This window comes from Cucurbita moschata, unplaced genomic scaffold (assembly GCF_002738365.1).
Source record: "Cucurbita moschata cultivar Rifu unplaced genomic scaffold, Cmos_1.0 Cmo_Scf00005, whole genome shotgun sequence".
Classification (NCBI taxonomy): Eukaryota; Viridiplantae; Streptophyta; class Magnoliopsida; order Cucurbitales; family Cucurbitaceae; genus Cucurbita; species Cucurbita moschata.
Genome location: NW_019268521.1, coordinates 1,178,883 through 1,202,387, shown reverse-complemented (window position 1 = coordinate 1,202,387; position 23,505 = coordinate 1,178,883). Strand labels below are relative to the sequence as shown.

The 23,505-nt window shown below is 36.2% G+C and overlaps 4 protein-coding genes and 1 long non-coding RNA gene across 5 annotated transcripts in view; 4 read left to right on the top strand and 1 right to left on the bottom strand.

The window, feature by feature from the left end:
- Positions 1-549: 549 nt before the first annotated feature.
- Positions 550-1,744, top strand: LOC111443242. The gene is made up of 2 exons (XM_023080970.1): positions 550-1,153; positions 1,373-1,744. Exons 1-2 carry the CDS (start codon positions 568-570, stop codon positions 1,447-1,449), a joined length of 663 nt encoding a protein of 220 aa, XP_022936738.1. The 5' UTR covers positions 550-567; the 3' UTR covers positions 1,450-1,744.
- A 2,616-nt stretch (positions 1,745-4,360) lies between these two features.
- LOC111442876 lies at positions 4,361-5,275 on the top strand. The gene has a single exon (XM_023080433.1). The coding sequence runs from the start codon at positions 4,361-4,363 to the stop codon at positions 5,273-5,275; it is 915 nt and encodes a 304-aa protein (XP_022936201.1).
- A 1,761-nt stretch (positions 5,276-7,036) lies between these two features.
- Positions 7,037-7,882, top strand: LOC111442875. The gene has a single exon (XM_023080432.1). The coding sequence runs from the start codon at positions 7,037-7,039 to the stop codon at positions 7,880-7,882; it is 846 nt and encodes a 281-aa protein (XP_022936200.1).
- A 1,243-nt stretch (positions 7,883-9,125) lies between these two features.
- Positions 9,126-10,165, bottom strand: LOC111443243. The gene is made up of 2 exons (XR_002710449.1): positions 9,666-10,165; positions 9,126-9,539 (listed from the first exon to the last, which is right to left on the bottom strand). It is a non-coding gene; the product is annotated as an uncharacterized LOC111443243 (long non-coding RNA).
- Positions 10,166-15,497: 5,332 nt separating this feature from the next.
- The window catches only part of LOC111442779 (transcriptional corepressor SEUSS), a 10,322-nt gene continuing 2,314 nt past the window's right edge, over positions 15,498-23,505 (top strand). Inside the window, exons 1-9 of the mRNA XM_023080296.1 lie at positions 15,498-15,888; positions 16,360-17,762; positions 17,853-17,972; positions 18,541-18,589; positions 18,765-18,979; positions 19,077-19,145; positions 20,206-20,303; positions 21,268-21,361; positions 22,796-22,865. Of these exons, the coding sequence (XP_022936064.1) occupies positions 16,698-17,762; positions 17,853-17,972; positions 18,541-18,589; positions 18,765-18,979; positions 19,077-19,145; positions 20,206-20,303; positions 21,268-21,361; positions 22,796-22,865 (1,780 nt within the window). The 5' untranslated portion in view covers positions 15,498-15,888; positions 16,360-16,697. The remainder of the gene's footprint in view (positions 15,889-16,359; positions 17,763-17,852; positions 17,973-18,540; positions 18,590-18,764; positions 18,980-19,076; positions 19,146-20,205; positions 20,304-21,267; positions 21,362-22,795; positions 22,866-23,505) is intronic.

Here is a 23,505-nt window from a genome sequence, read left to right as displayed (position 1 = left end):
CGAACGAGCGACTTTTGAGCCGTAGAGTCGATTCGAGCCGTTTAAGCTAACTGAGCCATGGGAGGTGTCGCGCTGCAGGTGTGCCATGTGGTACAATCAAAGGCCGACGCGTGTACAAGCAGCTTTAGGTCGAGGCGCGAGTCGCGTGCGGGTACGTGGGTCACGGACTACAAGCATCTGAGTGGGTCGAAGCGTGTTATTGAGCTCAGTTGCTACTCATGTGTCTGATCTGAAAATTATTGAGAGGACTAGTATCACATTCACTAATTAAAAAAAAGATCATGAGTTTATAAGGTAGATTAAAGCGAGACTATTGGAGGGCTCTAAAAACCTTACAGAAAGTTCTATAGTGTACTTTGTTCATCCCGAGGATTGTCGAAAATTATTAAGAATAGTCCTACATTGGCTAATGAAAAGAAGGCGGTTCGACCGTCTCCGGTGTTGATTTCGTAACAATGATTATGTTTGAACAAAGACCTTTTCAAGCTTAATTCAAGCACAAGCTAGAACAATGGAATTCCTTAAGAAAAACCCTCAAATCTTCTCCTTCTTCTTCAACCTCAAATCATGAATCTAAATCATGAAAAGCTGCAGTTCTTCGGAATCTATGAAATTCTCAAAGAAACCATCACATTGATCTTCACACCCACAACAATCTTCGCCCAAATCGCTCTCGCTTTCATTCTCCCTCTCTCTCTCCTAATCTTCACCCAATCCACCCATTCTCCGCCCTTCAATTCGCTTCGTAGTTTCTTCTCCGCCATCTTCTTCTTCCTCTCCACCTCCACCGCCGTCTACGCCGCCGCCTGCATTCACGCCGATCACGACGTCTCTTTCCGACAAGTAATCGCCGCCGCGCCCAAGGTTTGCAAGCGACATTTCATCACTTTCCTCTGTCTTCTCGCGGACCTCTTAGCCTTCAATTTCTTCGCTGTTTCCGCGATTCTACTGATTTTCGTGATATCTTTTCTTCTCAACTATGAACGATTTGAAATTTTCAAGGCAGCATTGATTCTGTTCTTGTCTGCGGCGGCCGTTTATTTTGCCCTAATTTGGCAAATCGCGAGCGTTGTCTCTGTTTTTGAAACAGAGGCGTACGGATTCGAAGCCATTGCTAGAAGTAAGGAGCTGATTGAGGGGAAAATGGCGATAGGTTTGATTCTTCTGGCTTTAATCGGTTCGCCTTTTGGATTGATTCTGCTTGTGATTCGTTATTGCGTTGAATCTGCGTTGGTGCGTGAGGGGATTTTGGGGATTGTTTGGATGTGTTCGTTTGTTATGTTCTTGTTGATTGGAACTGTGTTGTATTTGGTCTGTAAATCGTATCACTGTGAGAGAATCGATGAATCGACTCTTTGTGATTGTCTTCGAGGTTATTTGCCGGTGGAGTTGAAGGTTGAAGACGATGATGACTACGAAAAACCTTCGACTGGACACGATACCGTTTAAGATATGGGCTAACGGTAAGGCAAGTCAAAATGTTGTTCTTACCGAATGGTCGGGTGGTTTCGTTTGGTTTGGTCTAGTCTGGTCCGGTTTGGTTTTTAGATTCAGTTGTCATAGCACGTGTATAAACCACAAGAGTTTATTCTGTGACGAAAGAGATATGATGACTACGAAAAACCTTCCGCCAGATAAGATACGGTGTAAGAAATTGGTTATTCCAGAATGGCCAAGTGGGTCTGGTTTGGTTGTCTGGTCCAATTTGGTTTTTAGATTTCGTTGTAGTAGTATATGTATAAATGATGAGAGTTTATCCCATAACTAACGAATATGATAACTATGAAAAACATTTAGCGAGACAAGATACCGTGTATGAAATGGGCTAACTATAAAATAAGTCGAAATGTTGTTTTTATCATTCGAGAATGGTCAGGTGGGTTCGGTTTGATTGTCTAGCTTATCTGATTTTTAGATTCATTTATAAATCACGAGAGTTTATTCGGTGACTATGAGATATGATGACTACGAAAAACCTTTAATAGGATAAGATACCGTGTAAGAAATGAGCTACCGTAAAATAAATCAAAATGTTGTTCTTGTCATCCAAGAATGATCAAGTGAGTCTAGTTTGGTTGTCTGGTCCCATTTGGTTTTTAGATTCACTTGTAGTAATACATGTATAAATCATCAGAGTTTATTCGGTGACTAAGAGATATGATGACTATAAAAATCCTTCAGCAAGACAAGATGTCGTGTACGAAATGGGATAACTATAAAATAGTCAAAATGTTGTTTTCATCATTCAAGAATGGTCGGGTGGGTCCGGTTTGGTTTGTCTAGTCCGATTTGGTTTTTAGATTCAGTTCCGGTAGTACATATATAAACTACGATAGTTTATTTTGTGACTAAATGATACGACGTTTTTGACAAGTAACTTTTCTACTAAAATCTCTAAGTACAAGACTTTGATGAGAAAAGTTACTTTTCACCCGCACGTGATTACTAACTATGCATTTCAAATGTTACCTCGTGTAATATATGGGTTTGTAACTTGCATCTTAGATTTTTTTTTTTCTCTTTTTTTTAAATAACGTAAGCATCAGTAAGAACTCAGTCGATCTAGAGTTTCTAAAAGTCAAAGCTATTGCATACGTATAATAAAAAAGAATAATTATTTTTTATTTTTACCGTAAAGTATAACATAATTTTACGGTAACAGTTAGAGATTAACGTCACAAATAGTCGAAAATAAACATGGAAAATGACCTAAAAATTGTCCGAATATTGAAAGTTAAGACCGACAAATTAAAAATAAGTTTTGAAATAAAAAATAATTTAATATATTGTCTTAATTTTAATATAATTTTAATACGAAATTAAAAGAGAAAAAATATTTAATTGCAATATTACTTAAATAGATATTTTCATAAGAGAAAAAAAAACTATTAAAAAAATCCAGCAAAGGCTAAATATGTAAATTTCATTGATGTTGAATATTTATAATTTATAAAAAAAAAAAAAAAAAAACAGGAAGACTGATTCCACGATAGAGACATAAAAACACGCTTTAAAAAAAGACTTGCAGGAGCTTCGTCTCTTATTTGCTGTCTTCAAACATGTTTCTCATTACCAATAAATATAATCACCACCTTTGACTTTGACTTTGACTTTTATAGTTTACGGGTCAATTATTTCGATATCTAAACTTTTAAAAATATAAATTTATGATGATTCCCGAAAGTATCCATGTATTTTTATAGAGATTGGAGCGAAAATTCCAAACAGATAATTTACGAACATCGATTTCCCTACAGATATTCATTTTCGAGTAATTTTGATCTTCCAACAAAATTTCTAAAAGCTTAATTTCAATATTGTAATTTTATTTCGAGTTACCAACTTCCCTTTTTTTTTTCTCCATTTTGGATCGAAAAACAGAAGAGTTACGTGAACCAAAAATACAAGGGAGGTTCATGGCCAAGGGTAAAGATGTCCGAGTAATAGTTATTTTGAAATGTACTCGCTGTGTTCGAAATGGTATTAATAAGGAATTTGTGGGGATTTTCAAATATATCACTCAAAAGAATCGACACAACACGCGTAGTTGATTGGAATTGAGAAAATTTTGTCCAAATTATTATATATATATATATATATATTAAGTAAAGAATCTATATAAGAAGGGCGGTATAGCAAAAATTTGGGCGAGGTGGGAGACGGGGTTGACGATGAGGAATAAAATCCTCTACCCGATCCCATTTGGCCAATGAAAAAAAAAAATGTCTTCTCAGTCCCTTCCTATATTAGGCATAAAATTGAAAGTTAGATTTGAATGTCAAATCTCACCTCGAGAGGAGAACGAAGCATTCTTGTAAGAGTGTAGAAACATCTCCCTGGTAGACGCGTTTTAAGACTACGAGACTGACAACGATACGTAATGGGCCAAAGCGAACGGGGTTGACAACTAGGAATAAAATCCTCTACCCGATCCCATTTGGCCAATGAAAAAAAATATTATTCTCACTCCCTTCCTATATTAGGCATAAAATTGGAAGTTTAGAGATTTGAATGTCAAATCCCACATCAAGAGGAGAACGTACAGTTCTTTTCAGAGCGTGGAAACCTCTCCCTAGTAGACGTTTTAAAACCACGAGACTGACAACGATACGTAACGAGCCAAAACAGACAATATCTGCTAGCAATAGGACGGTTACATATAAACTTATAATTTGATATCAATATTCATATTCAAACGAATCTACTAATATTATAATCTATGCATCATTTTCTTCTCAAATCAAATAATTGTTTAACATTCCCATCAATGATGAACTTAGAACATTCAACCAATCACTTCATCCTTCATTTCTTATATATCTTCCTCCATTTTCTTTCTTCTTTCACCCCCAAAAAAGCCATGGATTCAAACCTCCAAAAGCTTCAATCTTTAGGAGTCTTTGGAATCATCATAGAAACCATCAAATTGATATACCAATGGAGAAAAATCTTCACCCAAATCACTCTTCTCTTCATTCTTCCTTCCTATCTCATAACCTTCACCAACTTTGCACTCATCCTTTTCGCCTCACAAACCATATACTTTCTCGTCTTCAACCTCGTCTCTATAATCATCACCACCGTCCTCACCGTCATTGCCACCGCCACCGTCGTTTACACTGTCGCCTGTGTCTATGCAAAACGTGACATATCATTCAAGCACGTGATCGGTGTCGTCCCGAATGTTTGGAAGCCAGTTCTCGGGACGTCTCTATGTTATTACGCGACGTTGTTTGCCTTAAATTTTGTTGGTAGTTTGGTCGTCTTTTTGATAGTTGTTTCAAATAAGAACTTGGTGGTGATTCTTTTCATCTTCTTGATAATGTTCTTCATGGGAACTTTTTATTTGATATCAATATGGAAATTATCGGACGTTGTGGCTGTTTTGGAAGGGCTATGTGGGCTTAAAGCTATGGCTAAGAGTAAGGGTTTGGTTAAAGGGAAGGTTAGAATGGTTAAGAAGTTAGTCATGGCTTTGGGTTTGCCTGTTGGAGTGGTTCAATATGTGTTCTTTTGTTTGGTTGTTCAACCAACATGTATTGGGATGGTGGGCAAGGGTGTTTTGGTAATTATTTGGATCTTGTCGTTTTCGGTGTTCTTTTTGGTCACTCAGGTGGCTAAGACTGTGTTGTATTTCGTTTGTAAATTAGACCACGATGAGATTGTTGATAAGTTGGCTCTATCCGACCATCTTCGAGTTCATCTACTGGAAAACTACAACGATATGTTGAAGGTTGACGATCATGTTCGTATCGAGAAGTTGCAAGTTGTCTGATCGTATGTTCGGGATGACTTTTTAATGGTGTAAGAAGTTACTTTTACCCACGTAAAAGTTATTCTAAACAGACCTTAAATCTCCTTCGTTCAACATTAGTGGTTTTGATTTGTAATAAACATTTTTTACGTTACAGAATTGAGTGATTCAAACTTCTTATGTCTCTATTCTAATCCTAATGCATAGAACTTTATAGTAAAAATCATAAATAATTTATGTTCATATAGCTCCAAGGGTTTTGTGGCTAGCACGCGTGCCTTTGGAGGGAATATGTAGGCAAGGGTGTGAACATGGACTTGTATTTGTGCTTGGGTTGGGTAGGTGTTGGTGGGCATGATGTGCATGCAAGGGTGATAGGAGGTGTTGATGCGGCGTGGGGCTTGGGACTTGGCGCACACGCACTCAAGGTCATGTAAAGTGCACGAGCATGCAGCCAACAAGGCACGCGTGCACTCAATAGCAACTAGGGCGCGCAAGCAGGTTGCCCACACACGCCCTCATCCCGGGCCAACATGGCGCGCACTCAAAGGGTCCAACACGGGCGCCCATGAGCACACCTTAACCATTCAGGCCATGCTCCTGCCCATGCATCATTCTCATTAACACCCAAACCCAAACTAACTCAACTCATGCATGCATTGGAGCATGTCCAATCATCAATACTTAACATGTACGATTGTATACTTAGCCTATAACCTTCATGACACTTCAAAGAAATAAATTTGTTTATTGTGTGGGGAGGGACGAATCAGAGCGACGAAGGGTTAAATCTCAATGAATCATGTAGCAAGGCCACTGTGCCACTTACAATACCCTGTCGCATATTTAAGTCATCTGCAAAGGATTCTACTCATCGTTCAGTGGGAATTACACTACAAAGTGGCCCTTGAGACTCATCTATCACAAGGGCTTAGCCAATGACACGTGCCTTTGGGGACCAAAAGGCCCTTACTGCTAGTCGGTAATCAAGCAATAGGGGCATGCGTCACTTCTAGCACGGATTCTAACCTAGAGACATTTTGTCATAATCCAGCGCACAGTAGCTTCGCTCCACTGGCTTTTCAACCAAACATGGTAAGCAATTGTGCAAATCAACAATTCCTCTCGTACCAGGTCACTATTACAACACTATCATCAATAGGGTAAAACTAACCTATCTCACAACGGTTTAAACCCAGCTCACGTTCCCTATTGGTGGGTGAACAATCCAACACTCGATGAATTCAGCTTCACAATGATAGGAAGATCCAACATCGAAGGATCAAAAAGCAACATCGCTATAAACGCTTGACTGTCACAAGTTGGTAATCATAATTGACCTAAACAATTATGATAATAAGAACAATGTGAACATTGAATGTGAGAGGAAACTTAGAAGTCAATAGTTAGATGAGTACTTCCAATCCTTCACCAATTTTTCTCCACACCAATTAAATTCTTGAAGCTATCCCTTTCCCTACGAATATTCAACCATCACTTCATTTCCTCGAAGCTTCAAATCCAATAATTTCTTCCCAATAAATCTTCCAATCTTCTCAAGATTTCTTCATCTTCTTCCAAAACGCCATGGACGAACTAAAACTCGAAAACTTACCGTTCTTCGGAATCGTCGGAATTCTCCAAGAAACTTGGAAATTGATACACCAATGGAGGAAAATCTTCACCCAAATTACTCTTGCCTTCATTCTTCCTCTCTCTCTCTTGTTCTTCACCAACATGGAAATATCCAATTTTTTCCTTCACAAAATCTCCCATGATAAAATGATTTTACAACACACTCAAAAATTCACACCCCAATTCCTTAAACTCTCCGACCTCGTATCCTCCGAAAGAATCTATGTGGTTCTTTTCACTTTAGCGTCTTTAATCTTCTCGACGATCTTCTCTCTCCTCTCCACCTCCGCCGTCGTCTATACCGTTGCTTGTATCTACACAGCACGTGACGTTTCTTTCGATACCGTGATCCGGGTCCTCCCGAAAGTTTGGAGGAAGCTTCTTGTTACATTCTTGTGTGTTTTTGCAGCCTTTTTGGCCTTCAATTTTGTTGCTTTTGGTGTGATGTTTTTGATACCTGTGATAGCAATCATAATCTATGGCCCAAATGACCATCACTTCTTAGCCGGCATTGGAACCATTTTTTTCTTCTTTACCATCTTTTATTTAGCTGCCATTTGGTACTTGACCATAATTTGGCAACTCTCGAGCGTCGTGTCGGTTTTGGAGGCGTCGTGTGGGTTCAAAGCCATGGCAAAAAGCAAGGGTTTGCTTAAGGGGAAGATGAAGATGGTGGTGAAGTTAACAATGTTGCTGAATTTGCCATTGGGAGTGGCTCAGTTAGTGTTTTACTACTTGGTTGTTCGGTCAGCGTCGGTCGGGGTGGCGGTCAGGGGTATTTTGGGGATTTGTTGGGTGGTGTTGTTTATGGTGTTGTTCTTGGTCAATCTTGTGGTGGAAACTATGGTGTATTTTGTGTGCAAATCGTTTCATTGTGAGAGTGTTGATAAGGTGGCGCTGTCGGAGCATCTTCAAGGCTATCTGTTGGATCACTATGTCCAGTTGAAGGTGGTTGATGACTATGTGCAGCTTGCGAAATTGCAAGCTGTTTGATATCATTATTACGTGGGGTTTGTTTGAATGTATTATCTGACATAACGTGTCGATGCATCATCTAATAAATCGCAATCGAGGTTACAATAAACGAAAAGACCAATTTTGTAAACATATCAGCTCCATTTTGAGATGTCCACAAGGTGGAGGTGGAGAAAGGCGAGGAAGCTCATCCTAGCCACCTATTTCATTTCTATATTTATTTACTTGTGTGTATTTATGTTTAAAAATAAAAGTGGCGGGACAGATTCGAGGCTAGGGACAAAGAATGTAATCACTGTTCCCGACCCTGTTTAGTTAACGAAGAGACACTTCTCCATATTCTATCCATCATTCTTCGTTTAAACGGAGTTCTCCAACCCACTTGAGACAGGTCCCTGTAGTTGCATTGTCTGAAGCATGTATTATAATTTCTCAAATCAAAATATATTTCAACGATGAAAATTGTAACGACCCAATTTTTCTATTAAAAATAAGGTATCCACCGCATGCATGACATTTAAAATATTTCATAACCATGCCATGAAATTAAACGTTCGTAATAAAAGTTTTAAAACGAAAGAGCGAAAAATAAGTAACATGAAAGTTAAATAAAACAAAGAAAAGAATAAAACGATCTCATGATCATACACAATAGACGCAAATGTGACTACCTTGGTACTGGTTCCATAGTGAGTGTCTTACTTTTACTTAAAAAAAATAAAAATAGCACATGTCGTGAGTATTTTAAGAAATACTCAATAAGTAATCTCACTCGGGGATCGAGAAATGCAAGTACATGCAATATGGTGAGACTTATTATTTGAAAACATCATAGCATGACATTAGGCAGATAAGTTTGGACAAGGTTAGATGTACAGTATTTTTTTTACACATGGTCCACACATGCGAACATAGGCCTACCAGGCGAACTCGCGTACCCCTCGACTTGGCTCATCGAGCTAGCACTCGCTAACGGGTTGTTGGACACTATGGAAGAAAAGGACACGTATAACATCATGGCAAACATAAATGTCATAAGTCGTAAGGTACATATAACTCATCAAAGCAAACCGTGAGTCGATCATCTAGCTAAAATCGTCGGCTTAGAAATCCCTCCTAAAATTCAATCAATGAACACTACTCATGTGAAACATCCTTGCAAGAAACAAAAATAATTGCCAACATTCTCAAACATTTAAAATTGATTGTTTTTTAAACAAGAAATAAGATAATTAACATTTGGAATAATCCAAGAACAAGAGGAATCAAAATGTCTATTTATATTGTAATTCTCTATAAATATAGTTAAGAGTTTACTATTTTTATATTAATTATTGTTAAAGCCAATTGGTTTTGCTTTTGTTTTTCTTTGGTCCATTCCAAACAAAGACTTTTCAAACTCAATTCAAAAGCATTCAGAAGACCAATTTTTCCTTATTAATCCTTCCCATCATCCAAAAATCCTTCGTTCCTCTGCAAATTCTCCCATCTTCTTCATCACCTAATCATGGATGTCGAACAAGAAGAGATGCAATTTCTCGGAACCTATGGAATTTTCAGAGAAACCGCCAAATTAATTTTCACATGGAGAAGGATTTTCTCTCAAATCACTCTAGCTCTGATTCTTCCCCTCTCCTTTTTGTTCTTGGCTCACATGGAGATCTCCGATCTATTCCTACGAAAAATTATGTTCGACGAATTTGTATTGGACCAAACGCAAACCAGTACAGCCTCATTCGATAAACTCTCCGACATCGTCTCATCAGAGAAGGTATATTATTTTCTATTTCAAATCGCGTACCTGGTTATCTTCATCATCCTCTCGCTTCTCTCCACCTCCGCCGTCGTCTACACCGTCGCGTCGATCTACACCGGCCGCGACGTCACCTACAAGCCAGTGATGAGCGTCGTTCCTAAGGTCTGGAAACGGCTCCTCCTCACATTCCTCTGCGTGTTCATCTCCTTCATCGGCTACTCAATCGCCAGCGTCCTCGCCATCTCCTTCCTCTTCTTCCTCATCATCCTCATCTTCGGCTCGGTCGGCGCCGGCGTCATCATCCTTCTCTACATCATCCAGATCATATACCTCGCCGGCGCCTTCTACCTGACGGCGATCTGGCAGCTCTCGAACGTCGTCTCCGTTCTCGAAGATTCTTACGGATTCAAAGCGATGAGCAAAAGCTACAGTCTGGTGAAAGGGAAATTAGGGATTTCGATTGTTATAATCCTCATTCTAAGCTTCCCTCTCGGAACGGTGCGTTTTGTGTTTGGGAATTTGGTGGTTCGAACGGAGTCATTGGGTGTGCTTACCAAGGGTATTTTGGGAATTTTTTGCTTTTTATTATTTTTTATTTGCTTTTTATTGAAGCTGGTGACGGAGACGGTATTATATTTCGTCTGCAAATCATACCATCATGAAAATATCGACAAGTCGGCCCTCTCGGATCACCTCGAGGTCTATCTATTGGGAGAGTATATGCCGTTGAGGCCTAGAGATGTTCAGCTCGAGAAATTTCAACTTTAAGTATATGTAAACTCGATATAGTTCTATTCTTTTATTTGTATCGTCGTTTTTTAATTGTACTGGATTTTTTTTCGTGGATGTAAACATTCTTTTATCTCGACTTTGGTCGTTTGTATTTTTAAAATTTTCATACGGTTTTCTTGTTTAAAACAGATTATGTTTATGTATAATATTTAATTTTATATAGAACGAAAGGTTAAAAGTGATCGCATGCCGACCATGGTACCAGTGGTGTCTTACCTTTATCTGAAATATAAAACTAGCACATGGCTTGAGTACACTCTTGGGGTCAAAGAATGCACACTCTCCTAGGTGGCCAGTCCGGACAAATTGATATATGTAGTATTTTCCTACACTCGACCAACATATGCGAGCGTGGGCCCACCAGACGGACTCGCACACCCCTTAGGCCTGCTCGTCTACTAGATGAACTCGGACCCCTTGGACACCCGGAGCTACAATGACCGTCGTGCATCATGTCAAGCATGATGATCATCTCATCATCATAGTGTATGCGTATGTACTAATTATAAAATGGGAAGTATCCTGATGCATGTGAACATATGGTATGCATGAGGTTACTGTCCTTTTCATCTTAAATCATTGAGGTGGCACAACCTCATATTACCATAGGTAACATACATGTGTAAGCTTTCATACATTACATCATTCATAACATAACGTAGGAGTTGTACATCAAAAAAATTCATCATTGTCATACATGTCATACATTTCATTGTTAAGTATATTCATGTCATAGTGTAACATGGCATCTCATACATACATGTCATCGTAACACGACATATCATCCTAACGTATCATATCGTCTCACATCTCATGTCATCGTAACATATCACATCAGCATAACATATCATCATATCAAACACATGACACGTGAAAGGGCCATTTGGCACGTGTCATCATACATAAGACAATTCTTCCGACCGCACCGATACTAGAGTCACTTACTTAATTGTCCTAGGGGGAAGCTATTACGACCCCTTGATCTTAGCTTAAGATTGTTCTCTGGAATTTAATTCTACCTACGAAGTCCCACAATCACAAATTAGAATTCTACTATGGGAATTGACGCACCTAATTTTGCATAAATTAATTTAGACGGACTCCAAATAATTTAAACTAGCTAAAACACAGTCCTACTAACCTTAAATGCTTCTGAATAATTGAAACTAGTATGAAAGGGTCTGAGCATATCAGACTCAAGCCAGATTAGTCAAAATGTTGGCTTGGAACCGTCAGAAAATATACCCGGGCTTCAAACCATTAAAGTGGGATGAAATGAAGCAAGGAACCTCATTCTATAACATTCCGTGTCCAAGGGAAATATTTTTGTTCATCTAAAACTCATACTTTGAGAGGTTTGTGCAACACTCACTGTATAGACGCTTAAGGGTTTATCCTGTTACTCCCTTTAGAAATTGTTTAGACTATTACAAACTAGTTTAAGAGCCTCCTCGATGATCTAATTCATTAAAATTATACAAGTTGGCATTAGTGCGTAAAAAGACCTCACAGTGGACTCGTAACTACCGGATTGAAACTTTGAGAAAATTTTTGAAGCACTGTCTTTCTTGGCTCCTGTACTTGAGAGAATTTTTGTTTCTTGATGTTTATCTCTTGTTCATTGGTTCGGAGTTTTGAATTCTTATCTCTTAGACACTCCCCATGAGAGACTCGTGGGGTCCTACGTTTAATGAATAACTCAATCTTGACCTATGCTCAAGGCTTCATGTGTTCCCCACGACATAGCTTAATACTTGATTCAAGGCTTCATGCGTTTCGTGCGATACAATCTGCATACCAATGTTAAAGACTTCATGTGTTCCTTACAACATAGTATGAGTACCTATATCCAGGACTTCATGCGTTCCCTGCGACGTAGTCTGCATCATAGTATCATGTTGCACTCCTCATAAGGAGATCTTTAGGATATCTCGGGTTCTAACTCTAAGAGTTTTTTGTTAATTCTTGAAGCACAACATAGGAAAATTCTTAACAAGTGCGCCTTAATCCATACAAGTCATAATCATTTCTTCGCATGCATAAATCTTTCATAGACATCTTGTAACATGGTAACCATAAGAACCTTGATTTCTTATAAAGTGTCTGGAGGATAGTTATGTACTTTTTCTCTCCGTTCATATCTCAAAGTTGTCATAATCCCCTCGAGATCTCACACAGCTACCCGTTGTATCATAAATGAGTCTCATATAAACTTCCTTATTATTTCGAGTCCTTTACGATTTTGGAAACATCTTAGAATTCTCTTAGGGGTATTTTGGTCATTTACCACCCCAAATCTTGGTTTAAATTCTCATCATATTCCAATGGTCTCATAACTTTGCATAATCGAGGAATTTAATTGAATTGACTTTGATTTTGACCTATTTAATTATTTCCAATCAACCAATGTGCTTTATTCAATTTTGTAAAATTCACATTAATTTTCATATTGTTCATCATATAATATAAAGTTTTAAATATTATGCCTTTTTCTCTTCGATGATGATGATGATGATGATGATAATAATAATAATAATAATAATAATAATAATAATAATAATAATAATAATAATAATAATAATAATAATAATAATAATAATAATAATAATAATAATAATAATAATAGACGATCAGATTAAATAATTTTGTAGGCTCATTTAAAAAGAAATCTTCGAAATTCAAATTTTAATTATTATTTAAATATAAATAATTAAATTAATAAATATACTTAGAATAACTCATCCTTAAAATATTTAAATCATATAATTTCGAATAAAATGTCACACATTTAAACCCTTAATCTTTAAATATTAAATTAAAAATTCTTAATTTTAGGAGACAAAATACGAAAGGGAGGGCAAAAGAGTAATTTCACCTTTCTTTTCATTATTTTTCAAAAAAATAAATAAACAAATAATTGTTTTCCCCTTCATCAATTCCATTAATTATGAACCCAATATATTCCAAAATAATAATTAATTAATTAATTCGATGTATGTCCATGCATGGACATGGCCTCATCAACACATACATAGTGGCACGTGCTTTTGAATGGCGTCACGTGCTTCGAAGGCGCCGTTATATTTTTGTGGGGAAAAGGGCATAACGGCCGTTAAAGAGGAAATTGTCAGCTAAGCGGACAGTTGGACTAAAGAAGATTCTGTAATCTTAATAAAATATTATTTTAAGGTCCGGTTACGTAAAGCCGAGTACATGATAACTATCGTGTGGTCTAGATTTCCGCCACTCAAAATCTGCCGCGTAATGTAGTTTGGGGTGTATAAAGCAGAGGATTGTGGCTCTTTTTAAAATAAAAGAAAAGGAATTTATTATATTTTATGTAAAAATATAATGTGGATTAATTTGGAAAGATTATTGAAAATTAATAAATATTTATAATAAATAATAAAATAAATAAATATCTAGCTGTTATTATCCAATCCGATGAGGAGGAAGTGGAAAATTTTGTTTGTTACCAACAAAATATGATTTCTTTCCAAATAAAGAAATAAATATAAAAATTAAAATAAGGTTAATTTGGGTGTTATATTATATTAGGTATGTATGGTATGGTGTTAAATATATCCTTTTGACTTCGAAATATTCCATTAACTGATAAATTATTTTTTAATTAAAATAATTTCATCAGTGTAGAACTCAATTGGTTAAATGGGTCGGTGTAGATTCAAATTTTTATTCCGAATTTAAATGGTAATATTAAAAAACTGTTTGGAAACTCGTCACCTTGAATCTTGATTATAGAGTTTTTTTAGTCCTTAAAATATGGAAGGTACGTCTATAAACTTGGCAAGAATGGTGATTGATATAGGAGGTGGGGACTAGAATGAAGAAGGCTGGACCGTCTTTGCCTTGTTCTGTGGACATCTCCAAACCCATGGCCAGAAGATATTGTCATCTTTAGGTTTTTATTTTTTATTTTTTATTTTCAGGTTTTCTCTCAAGGGTTTTAAAACATGCATGTTAGAGATAGTTTCTACACCCTTGTAAAAAATGTTTTGTTGTCCTTTCGAACTGATGTGAGATCCCACATCTTACATTTAAAACTGGTTGTGATTTTAATTCTCTTCGAAAAAGTAATAATACAGCACATCATAATAAACATATCTTCGGTGCTATAGTAACCAACCTATTTAGGATCGAAACACCTTCTTGTTATAGTAACTAAAGTTACTAGTCGATAATAGTCAAAGAGATAGTCAAACATGATCCTTAATTCTCGTGGAAGTATCAAACTTTCGAAGCTTCAAAACATTTGGAAAGGCTCGATCTAATCAGAATTTTCTTATAATAATATTAAATTATAAATAATATAATCAAAATTATTCTTAAAAATTAAATAATTAATGAGAAGACTTCCGAACATAAATCTCAATATTATTCCCTCACTCATTTATCTCCAAATATTTTAAATGGTCTAAAAATAGATTTATTCGAACTCACTCGAGATAGAGGTGGTGGTGAGATTTAAATTTTGAAGTAAGTCTTAAATCTGAATGTTATTTAAATTTTATTACGAATAAGATTACCATTCAATCTCTGATTCTAATTTTCAATAGTTTTTTAATAACAATAATAATAATTATTATTATTCAACTCAAACTCGAGATTTAAAGGTGGTGAGATTTAAATTTTACAGCTAAGTCTTAAATCGGAATCTTATTTAAATTTTATTACGAATAAGATTAAATTCAATCTCTAATTCTAATTTTTAATAATTTTAATAACAACAATAATAATAATTATTATTAACCGTGTTAAAAAAAAATTGAAGGTTGATAGACGGACGAAACTCGAAACTTGTAATTTATCGAAATTTAAAAAGATTAATATATAAGAAAAAATATTATTTTAGGACGACAAAAACATAATATCTAAATAATAATAGAACGAAGATGGATGTATGATAATAACGATGATATGTATGAGCATGGATGAATGTATGATAATGATATGTATGTATGTATGTATGTATGTAGGAGGAAAAATGTTTTTAATGAAAGAAGAATGGCGTTTGACTTGGTTTGTCGCATAGAGTAAGAGAGAGAAGGAATGAAGAAAATTCAATCAGATCGAATAGAAGTTTGACGTCCACAAGGACACCCATCAGCTTTCTCTCTCTAAACCCTCTCCACTCTCTCTCTATATCTCTCTACGGCAGACGGCGAAGAACTGGATTTTTGCAATTTTGGTTAATGAGAGAGAAAATATCACTCCACCGCAACTTCACTCTGTGGAACCCTAGCCAAGGAGTTGCAGTTTCTGTACTCGATTCCGGTTTCTGAAGAACCAAGTGTGAAAGACGGAGATAGCTTTGGAATAATTCAAGTCAAATTCCATCTCTACTTCAGTTTTGTGTTTGTTCAAATCTTCTGATCGGTTTTTGTTGAAATCTTCCATTCAATCTCGTCAGGGCTTTTGGAATTGGAACTTTTCTCTCTTCAAGTATTACTTGCCGGTGAGTTTTTTTGCTGCTGTTCTACTTCATTTTGGAATTTGCTTCGCTTAACTTGATGTGGTTTTGTTTCTCTCACTATTTCAGTCTTCGGATCGTTTCCTATTTTCTCTATGTTTTTTTTTTATTTTTTTTATTTTTGTATTTGTTATTATTATTATTATTTCGTTTATAATCATCAGGTGTTTGTTCTACTCTAATGATTTTCAATTTTTTTTGTTATCTTAGTTCGGGATGAATTTCAGTTTGGAGTTTCGAAGATAGTCGTTATCGATACAATCTTTTTCCAATTGTTTGTCGTTTTTTAATCTTGGGGATTTGTGTTTGTCTGATGTTTGATTTTTTTTTTCTTTAATTGTGATGACTTCAATGTACATTTTGAGTTGTATTATGAGATTTCTTTGATGAAGTTTTAGCGTTTTCGTTTATGAAGATGAAGTGAATGTTGCCTAAAATTCATTGTATTGTATACAGATTCATGCGAAAGCCATTCAAGGATTACTCTAGTGAAGATTGTCTGGCTGTAGAATGTTAAAAAACAGGGCTTGTTCCATCGTTTCAGCATCGTTTGGTCTTCGGCTATTATTCAGTAAAAATTCACACCATGAGCTGAGGCTCAAAACTTTTCCGTTTCTATTCGTTCATCATAGCGACCACGAAGTTTGCAACCAGGATTGTTGGGGACAAATGCTCTTTGGACTGAGCCCTCTTATGTGTCTTGAACGATTTCTTGTGTATTAGTCAATTAATGTTACTTTAGATAGTTTTCCTAATCCCCCTTCTTCACGAGTGTGTATAGATTTTTGAAGAAGATGGTACCTTCGGGGCCATCTACTCCCGTTGGTGGTGCGCAGTCTGTTCCACCGTCGCTTTTGAGATCAAATTCTGGAATGATGGGAGCACAAGGGGGGCTGCCTTCTCAGTCAGCTTTTCCTTCTCTTGTATCCCCACGAACTCAGTTTAGCAGTATGAATATGCTTGGTAATACACCCAGTATGTCTTCTCTCCTTAATCAGTCATATGGGAATGGAATTCCAAATTCTGGGTCCTCAGGCCTTGGAAACAGCCAACGAGTAGGTATGGACCCTGCTACCGAGTCAGATCCATTTTCACTTGTTGGCAATGGTATGAACTTCAACAATACCCCGTCGTTGGTGGCATCAAATACACCAAACCCTGGTTCATCTAGTCCAGTTTCAGGGCAACAGTTTTCAAACCATCCTAGCAGCCAAATAATACCCAATCAACAGCAGCCACAGCAAATTGAACCCCAGAACTTCCAACATAGTCAGCACTCAATGCAACAGTTCGCTTCCTCTAATAACACACAGCAGTCACAGCAGCAACAACCACATCAATTCCAACCTATTCGGGGAAGCTTATGCGGTGTTGGACCTGTCAAGTTAGAGCCTCAAATGAATAATAATGATCTTCAAGGGCAGCAACTACAGCAGCAGCAGCAGTTGCAGTCGATGAGGAATCTTGGCACTGTGAAACTGGAACCGCAACAACTTCAAGCAATGAGAAACTTGGGTCCTGTGAAATTGGAACCTCAACAATCTGATCAGTCATTGTTTCTACAGCAGCAACATCAACAGCAACAACAACAGCAACAACAACAGTTACTCAGTATGTCTAGGCAGTCCTCTCAGGCTGCTACTGCTGCGCAGATTAGTCTTTTGCAACACCAAAGACTCTTGCAATTTCAACACCAACAGCAACTCCTGAAGGCTATACCTCAGCAAAGACCGCATTTGCCTCAACAATTTCAACAACAAAATTTGCCCTTGAGATCCCCTGTAAAACCAGTTTATGAACCTGGCATGTGTGCCCGACGTTTAACAAATTATATGTGCTCACAACAGAAGAGGCCTGAAGTAAGATTATGTCACTCAGTTGTTTCATTTGGTAGCAGTACAACCTAGAATATAAGCCATATAATCTGTGTAATCACGTCTGTTTTGTAGGACAACAATATTGAGTTCTGGAGGGAATTTGTTGCAGATTTCTTTGCTCCCCATGCCAAAAAGAAATGGTGCGTTTCCATGTATGGAAATGGTCGCCAAACAACTGGTGTATTTCCGCAGGTTTGCTGCAAGAAAACCCTGTAACGTTGGCTTCTCTTGAACTTGTGGTGGGGTGGGTGGGGGCGGTCTTCATCTTGGGGCTACTAGAGGCAGATTTGAAACTTTATGCTAAGCCCCACCCTCCTGGATTTAAAAATTTTCCATGATTGCAATTGTTTGGAATGAATTGCAATGCAGGAGAGGGAGGGAGGAATGAGGGGCTTAAGGCACTGACATTAAGAGTGGATGAGATTGCAACTACTACGGCACAAATTTAAAATTGGACTAAAGCCCTACTCCCGCTACATTTTAATATTCTCCTTGATTGCAATTGTTTGGGATGCAACGAAGGTTGGGGTAGGGGATGGCCCAAATGTTTAGACATAGAGAGAGAGAGAGAGAGAGAGAGAGAGAGAGAGAGAGAACCTCACTATACTGATCGTTACTTCTAGTGAATTTTGGATTTTTGTTATTATTCCTTCAATAATCTAATGTCCTGGTGATGATTCACGGAGTTCTTTTTAATTTGCTTAAAAATGTATAGCATAAATGTAAGTAAAAGAAATAATCCTTGTGGTGCATTTTGCAGGATGTTTGGCATTGTGAAATATGCAACCGCAAGCCTGGTCGAGGTTTTGGTATGTCATAATTTTTATTTGTCCAAATTGCTTTCTGTGGATTTTATACCTATGCATTTGGATACTAGTCTAATTGGTTCCGTGTTCATTTCCTCTCAACATATTACTTTTCTTTTTCTTTTGGTTCATGTATTTTTCGTTAACGAACTGTATCTAAGTTCTCTCAACATTTCAGAAGCGACTTTTGAAGTTCTCCCAAGGCTGTTCAAGATCAAGTATGAGAGTGGAACTCTTGAAGAGCTTCTCTATGTTGATATGCCCCGTGAATACCATAATGCATCTGGACAAATTGTCCTAGATTATGCAAAAGCAATACAAGAAAGTGTTTTTGAGCAACTTCGTGTTGTTCGCGATGGCCAACTTCGAATAGTTTTTTCTCCAGACTTGAAGGTCAAATTCGGAAGTTTCTTACTTTTCTTTTCCACAATTCCTTCTCTTCTTAGGCAGTATGTTATGTATCTTACCTGCCTACCTTTTCTTTTATCAGATATGCTCTTGGGAATTTTGTGCTCGACGTCATGAAGAGCTTATTCCTCGAAGGTTACTTATACCGCAGGTATTGATGGGGAACAGATTAATATAAGGTTTTAAAAATTCTTCAACCTGTTTCCACCAGAAATGGCTTCGAATCACATCTGCTGATTGATTACAATATACGGGTTCATTTTTATCTCTTTCACAATTCCTTTACCCAATTTTATTCACGTATGTATTTATGTACCAACTCATGTTCGTGAAGAAACACTTATGTTATTGAGCAATATTACAAAGGGGAACAACTTCTCTAACCTGAAAGGAGGAAAACTAATTGGTTTGCCAAAGGCTATTCTATTGATCAATGAGAAAGGGAAAATTACACAATTCTTGTAGAGAGATAGCTTGCAAATATATTGAACCCAGCCCTAAATCTGCTGTGTGCAAATTGATTTGTAAATCCTCCTATTTCCTTTTCCAACATCTTCCAACATACATCTAAGTCGGGGTTAGACTGGAGGATCCTCAATTTTGGATTAAAGCGTAGAGTGAAGAAGGAAACCATCTACTTTAAAGGATATGGCCTATGTAAATGTGATACTGCTAGGGCATTCCCACAAATTACTGATACACTCAGTTTCAAAGAAGTTCTAAATATTGCCTTCTTTCAGTAAAAACCCACTGATAATTAAAAAATAAATGCTTCTTTTAATTCTCTAATTTATACTAACATTCCTTAGAGCTATTGATCACCTTAATCCTCCTTTTTCTTGATGTAATGTCGAGTGATGATGGTTTGAAAATAAGATTCCTGGTTGTCTGGTTTGCATGGTGGTTACTATATGGACAGAATTAAAAAGGAATTACTTTTAATTGATAAAATGAGGTCAATACAAACTCTTTAATAGGCTTTGTGATATTTACATATTTTGTTAGATTGACTTCTGTGCATGTCTTTGTACAGTACCAACTATATACTCCCAGTTTATCTGTTTCATGTCTCTATTATTGCATTTCATAGGATGTCAAAATCCTTCTTGGACTATTGGTGAAAATTTTACTGTTTATAAATAGAAGATTAATATGTCATTGTTGACTATTGTTGGTTGTTTGATTTGCTGACACCTGATTGTGATGTGCAGGTTAGTCAGCTGGGGGCAGCTGCTCAGAAGTATCAGACTGCAATTCAAAATGCGTCATCTAACTTGTCTACTTCAGAGTTGCAAAATAACTGCAACATGTAATGCCTACTTTTTCAAAAATAAATTCATCATGGAGTGTCCTATTTTTCATCTTCATATTTGTACTTTTGAATGGCTTGTTACGTTTTCTTTGTACATATGATGCACTATAGTCTACTGATGGTAAATTGATGCACTTATATCTGGCAGCAGTTAGGGTTAAAGTCATTTTTGATCCTCTGGAATCGTTTTAACTTTCAGTTACCATGCTGTTAATTGTGCTCAATGTTTGCTTTTTATTTTTATAGTTTGATTATTTGATTGCCCTCGCATTTTATGTTACAGTAAACCATGTTAGTGATGTTTACTGATTAGGAATATGTGTCATACAGACATCATTGAAATTAGGTATTGAGTTTCTAGAGTATCGATAATTTGTGTTTATTCAGAGAAGTTGCTGTTTAATTGTTGTCCTGTAATCTCCTTGACTTGTGTTAAAACTTGACAATAGCAGTAGAGTAATGGAAGTGAAATTAAGGCAACCATTCTGTTACAAGTCTTATGGTATTGTTTGGCGAAAGTTATTATAGAGTTATTTTGGGGAAAATCAGAAAATAAAACAAAATCAAGAAATTGGGAAATGGTTGAAAAAGTTTGATTCCGTGCAGTTGAATGATGCTCAATAGAAAAAGAATTCTGTAATTACACCTTCTACATTTACTTAGATTGGTGCTTTTTATTTTTTATTTATTTATTTATTTTTGTTAACTTGGTGGAATGATTTAGAATTTTGTTAATATGTGGTGGGGATCATACATTCTGGGGAGGGTATAGTTCTCATTTTGACTAATTTTAGAATGGGTACATCGGTAAAACTCTCTACGTCGGAACTTATTGTAATGGCAACTTTTCAATAATTCCATCAAAAGTTTGCGTTTTCTATTTTTTAAATGACATTCACAATCTTTTGAGCTTTTATCCTACAGATAGTAAGAGTTATAATTTTAATGAAAACTTTTTCAGGTTTGTGGGCTCAGCTAGACAATTGGCCAAGGCATTGGAAGTGCCATTAGTAAATGACTTGGGATATACGAAGAGATATGTCCGATGCCTTCAGGTAATGTTGTACATCGGCTTATGGTTACATGCTAGGATTACTTCCATATAAAGATGAAAATATTGATGTTGATATCAATATCGTTAACTTCAATTTATAGATATATTGACAGTATTTAGATCAATGGATATTTTGGAAAAAATTATAGATATCATGGAAATTTTTTGAGATTTGTGAATTTCTTGATAAAACATTCAGGAATTCAAGTCCTAAGCAATCATTTTAAACATATACATGTTATTAATATATACATTAATATAGAAATAGATAATAAAGTAATGTTTTGGGAAGAATCGGTGATACTTTGGTCAATATTGGTGATATTTTCATCCACGCTTCCATGTTCTTTCTTTGATTTGAAATCTTCAGTTTTTCTGCATGCAGTGTTTGGGTTATAGGTTGCAATGTGTTAGATTGGTCTGGTTAGTCAAAACCTTAGTAGTCGTTTTCTTAGCCCAAGGTGAATATTACTCATTGCTTAACTTGTTCAACATTTATACTCAGTATAGCTTCATGCATTTCCCCTTTCTGGTTTATAGTAACACTTGGCAATGAACCATTGCGAAATCCAAATTGTTGTTTCAAGTGAAATGTGCCTGGAGGTTGTTAACTGGTCTTCCATTTGATATCTTACCAAGTATCGATGGGTATATGTACCAAGAGTGACAGCTTTGTGTTTATATTGTTAAAAGTGGTTCTCTCACATATGGAAAAGTAAATTGTCAAAAAAATGCCACTTAGAATGATCTTGTCTGCTTTATTCGCCCTTCTGGGGTGTAACTATTTCATTTTTTTTGTTTTCTTTTTTGATTTAAAACTGAAAGTTTCTTCTGTAACATTGGTTTCATTCCTGTTTTTTTTTTTATCTAATTTTAAAAAATTAGAAGAAATTAGTGCCTGCCTAATTATTGGTTTGTTTTCCAAGTCTTGACTTTGGCCTTTTTTTTCTCTTTAATGATGTGTATTTTGTTTAGTGACCATATCAAGTCTTGTCATTTATTATTACTATTATTTTCCGGGCTGACTCTCAATTATTCACTACTTTTTGGAACTGAAAATCAAAATTTCCCAACACTATATTGTTGTTAGCCGCATGATCTTTAGTTTGGACAAAAGAAAAAAAAAAATTATTGAAATTTTACTTAATTCCAATTAAAAATTAACCTGTATAATTTCTTTTCTTATGAAATGGTTTGAAGAAGGGAATGATTTACAGCTATATCGAGAAGTTGAATCTATTGTAAACAGTTGATGAACTTCATCAAGAAGTTCAGGAGTGTGTACCTGTAATTAGACTTTCTCAAGTTTAATTAGGTTTTTTCAAGAAAAAACAAAAAGAAACTTGTTATTATTATTATTTTGAAGACAAAATGAAAAAAAGAAAACTGTTATTAGCCCAAGTTTTCTGATAGCTATCTTTTGGGTACAATGTAGATATCGGAAGTCGTCAACAGTATGAAGGACTTGATAGATTACAGCCAAGAAACCATGACTGGGCCAATTGGTAAGCTTAACCTTCATTAATATTGTGCTTGTCATGCTTCCTTTTGTTAAATGTATCTGTGCTGGATGCTTCCTTTATAGTTTGTTTATATTGCACAGTAGAAAATCCTTTGACAGGGATTTCAGATTAGTTACTGTAGATGTTCTTGGAAAATTGGTGTCTTTAGAAAAGAATAACCGTCTCCTTACCGTGCCGATATCCATGCTTCCTTGATAATCTCCTTGGCTTTGGTTAGATGTCTTGCTTTTCATGAAGGAAACAACTCCAATTATACCGGAGTTCACCTCCATGTTTTCTGTTCCCAAACACACCAGTGTATTCAAGTCCCAAGTTGGTAACAACATAATGATGAAAATATAGCCATAGTAATATCTGCTATTTGTTTAAAAAAGCATACCCCTAATGAAAGATGCAATATTACCCTTCACCTTTCATAAACATTTCAAAACTATCTTTAGATTAAAAGTTATTTAGAATTTTGAACGAAAGTTGGGCTATGGTACTTTGTGTTGGTAACCTAGAGCGAAAATTTAGATCATCACTTGTTGTAGGTCAATCGATCTAGGTTCCAACTTTCATCCGAGATTTGATAGGATTTCTACTCGAACGTAAGTGTTTTTTTTTTTTTTTTTTTTTTTTT